Here is a 3,743-nt window from a genome sequence, read left to right as displayed (position 1 = left end):
TGTGTTTGTGTTTGTCCCCCAACATCGCTTGACAACCGATGCTGGTGTGTTTACGTCCCTGTAACTTAGCGGTTCGGCACAAAGAAACACCGATAGAATAAGTACTAGGCTTACAAAGAATAAGTCCCGGGGTCGATCTGCTCGACTAAAGGCGGTGCGCCAGCATGGCCGCAGTCAAAAGACTGAAACAAGTAAAAGAGTAAAGAATTGAGTGATAAAATTCAAGATAATGTAAATCATTTTCACAGTGGAACTCGAATGGTTTCAAATTTTGGTACAAGGCCAGCAATTTCAGGAAACCGAGTAAGTTAATTACACTGAGCCCCTGTACTCAACTGGTGCCCTGAAAGGATGAAAGACAAAGTCAACCTCTGCAGATTTTGAACTCAGAACGTATGGGTGAAATGGTGCTTAGAATTTTGCCTCATGTGCTAACAATTCTACCAGCTCAATGCCTTAGATAAAGCTACAAATAAGAGCATGTGAAATATTGGGTTAAAAATCCTCTTCAATAGAAAAAAACGTTCAAGGCTGCCCATGGGACTGAAACCCATGTCTACTGTGGACATGACAGATGTGCTACCATTGGACCAAAACAACTCTTTGAATTTTTCTTTATCTGTTTTAGAAGCTTTGTTCATACCAGCAAGAATTGTACATTGTTTACATTATAAGATTATTTTACTTTTCGTAAAGAGGTATGTAGAACTGAATAGTGGAACTGAAGTAGATAATGCTGTCAAATAATAGCATATAAAATGTTTGCCAAAGGTTGGCTCACCTAGCCCATTCCTTTACCAAAGCATTGATAAGGCAGTAAGGGTTTGTGCTTGGAGTTTTTTTTCCATAATATGCTAATTAACCCACATCCAGGACCCTGACAGATGCTACTACTCTGAGTCAGAGGTTATCTGGGAGCAATGGTGGCTAAGAGGTGGTTTTTACACTTCTCAAATTCTTGGAACTCCCAAACTTGGGCCCAACCATCAGATGCAGTTTAAGTCAAGCCCAGGATACCATCACAATACTATGTCGTTGTTGCTATACCGTGCTGTGATATTAATACCATACCATTCTATATATAACATCTTCTGTATTTTGTCAGATCAATGAAGTGAAGCATGTCAGTGGCTTACCTTGTATGGAGAAGTTGTCAATGGTTGCCAATTCTGTTACCATTGTACTTGACTACAGGACTAAAGTACTTGCCATGTTTTTAGAGCGAGCTAATGAAGTAAGTGAAAACATTGGATGCTTTATTTTCCTCATCCTTCAGTCTAAGCTGTATGTCTGTCTGTCTATCTAGCCACTTAACTATTTACCTATCTTTCTACCTGTGTACTTATCTACTTACCTGTCTATCATTCTCTTTGTCACCCCCTTCACTCTTCTCTCTTTATTCTTCTTTATTTATCCAATCTGGGTGAATTTTGTTTCTCTGTCAGTCTTTATATCTATATATGTGTATTTATATGTGTTTTTCTTTTCAGATATGTCTTGACCATATGAAAGCTTCTCAAAAAGAATTAGATACCGTAGCCGTTGTGTTAGCTATACAGAAATCGAAGGAGAACAAAGAGAAACTTCGCAAGTTGATGCCAAATAAAGTAAGAACTTGAAAAATAGAAATGTAATGACAAGTAGGATTTGATATTTAAGATAATAGGATACTTCTTGTTGTATAACCCTGGTCAACTTCATTTGAGCAGAGCTACGACACAGAAGTAGTGAACTGTCTGAATCATTTCGGTGACATTTCTCGTGGTCATTTCATGGTTCTCTTATGCTTTCTTAGACAGTTTAAACATGTGATCCCATTTGAAACTTGCCTGTGAATTTGGCTATTCTATATAGACATTTTTGGCTATCATTTCCCCCCCTTTTTTTTGTCTTGAACAAGCCTGTATGCTGTTTTTTCGGTGTAGGTACAGCTGTATGGTTATAGGTTCCGTCCCACTATTTGTCATCTTGGTCCCAGGCTGATCAAGGCCTTGTGAGGCCTGTTGCACATCCTTGTCTTTACATTGTGTGATAATTATTAAATGAGTTTTACTGTCTGGCGATGGAGAAATATTGCCTTGTTTGGAAACAGCTCAGGGTTGGTGACAGGATGGGCATCCAGCCGTAGAAAATGTCTGCCTCACCCATGCAAACTTGAAAAAGAGGACATTAAAATGACGAGGATTTCTTATCTTTGCTTCTATGTTTTGTTGGATGTGCCCTCTATTCAAATGTGAAGTTTTCTGGTATAGTCTTGGAAATTTAGAGCATAACAGAGTTAGGTACCTTGCTCAGGAGTATAACGCCATATAAGCAGTGAGACTTCATCTTATGTTCATGTGGTCAGCAGTTTAGAGCCTTAAGCTCTCAACCATTCTACTTTTTTTTATTCTATATCATAAAGAATCTTTCACCAAGTTGAATAAAATTTCACAATAGAAATTCTTCAGCAATAAACAATTTTTGTATATTTTTCTATTGTAAATTTTTCTATATCAAGGCTAACAGACCAGAAAGTCATAAATTCACACCTGTCTGCTGACATTGTTTTGTGGTTCCTGAACTAGATATATTACTCAGTGTTGCTACTTGAATATAGCTGCATCATCAGCACCATTTTTAGTTGCAAGTGATAGATATCTAACTATATAAGACATAAGCTCTTGCTCATGATGTATAAGAGAGAAGCTTTGCTCAAAACATCAGTGTTTTTATCTCCTCACAGTTTACAGACTTCGACCAATCTATCAACTTCACTAAATGATGTTTGTTGATGTAGATCACCACTGGTGTTTAGTTCTCAATATCTATCTTCTGTAAGACAATGAGCCGACAGAATCATTAGCAGGCCAGGCAAAATGCTTAGCAGCATTTCATCTGTCCCTGTGTCCTGAGTTCAAATTCTGCTGAGGTTGACTTTGCCTTTCGTCCTCTTGGGGGTCGATTAAATAAGTACCAGTTGAGTACTGGGGTTAATGTAATCGACTTATCCCCTCCCCCAAAATTGCTGGCTTGCTGCCAAAATTTGAAACCTGACGTTAGGAAGGGCATCCACAGCCAGATCAAACTGGAGCCTGGTGCAGCCATCTGGTTCACCAGTACTCAGTCAAATCGTCCAACCCATGCTAGCATGGAAAGCGGACGTTAAACGATGATGAGGATTATGTATATTCTTTACCCTCCTACTTATTTCACTTGTTTAAGTGTGGCCATGCTGGAGCATCACCTCAAAGGGTTTTGTCAACCTAAGTTCTTTTACGTCTGGTACTTATTTTAACATTATATATTTATCACACCACCGTTAAACAAGACTTAAGCACTGTTTCTTTTTAATCAGTGTCAAATATATAAATTGACATAGACAAACACACACATGCAAACATGCATGACAAGCCTCCACTTAGTTTGTGTCACCATTGGTCACCTTGAGTTTATAGTTACAGCAGAAGATGCCACCAAAATGCTTCACGGTGGGGCTGAACCAGAAACCACATGGTTGAAAATCCTCCCACAATCATCATCATCATTTAATGTCCGCCTTCCATGCTAGCATGGTTTGGACGATTTGACTGAGGACTGGTGGACCAGGAGGCGACACCAGGCTCCAATGTGATTTGGCAGAATTTCTACAGCTGGATGCCCTTCCTAACGCCAACCACTCTGAGAGTGTAGTGGGTGCTTTTACGTGCCACCCGCACGAGGCCAGTCAGGCGGTACTGGCAACGGCCACGCTCAAATGGTGT

General features: G+C 39.6%; 1 protein-coding gene across 5 annotated transcripts in view; it reads left to right on the top strand.

Moving 5' to 3' along the window:
- Positions 1-3,743, top strand: part of LOC106884027 (nischarin) — a 71,565-nt gene that overhangs the window by 46,058 nt on the left and 21,764 nt on the right. For all 5 annotated transcript variants that reach the window (XM_014935220.2, XM_014935231.2, XM_014935210.2 and 2 more), the window contains exons 12-13: positions 1,106-1,234; positions 1,491-1,607. In XM_014935220.2, the coding sequence (XP_014790706.1) occupies positions 1,106-1,234; positions 1,491-1,607 (246 nt within the window). The remainder of the gene's footprint in view (positions 1-1,105; positions 1,235-1,490; positions 1,608-3,743) is intronic.

This window comes from Octopus bimaculoides, chromosome 3 (assembly GCF_001194135.2).
Source record: "Octopus bimaculoides isolate UCB-OBI-ISO-001 chromosome 3, ASM119413v2, whole genome shotgun sequence".
NCBI lineage: Eukaryota > Metazoa > Mollusca > Cephalopoda > Octopoda > Octopodidae > Octopus > Octopus bimaculoides.
The sequence above is the reverse complement of the archived record's forward strand: the minus strand, read 5'-3'. Positions and strand labels throughout refer to the sequence as shown.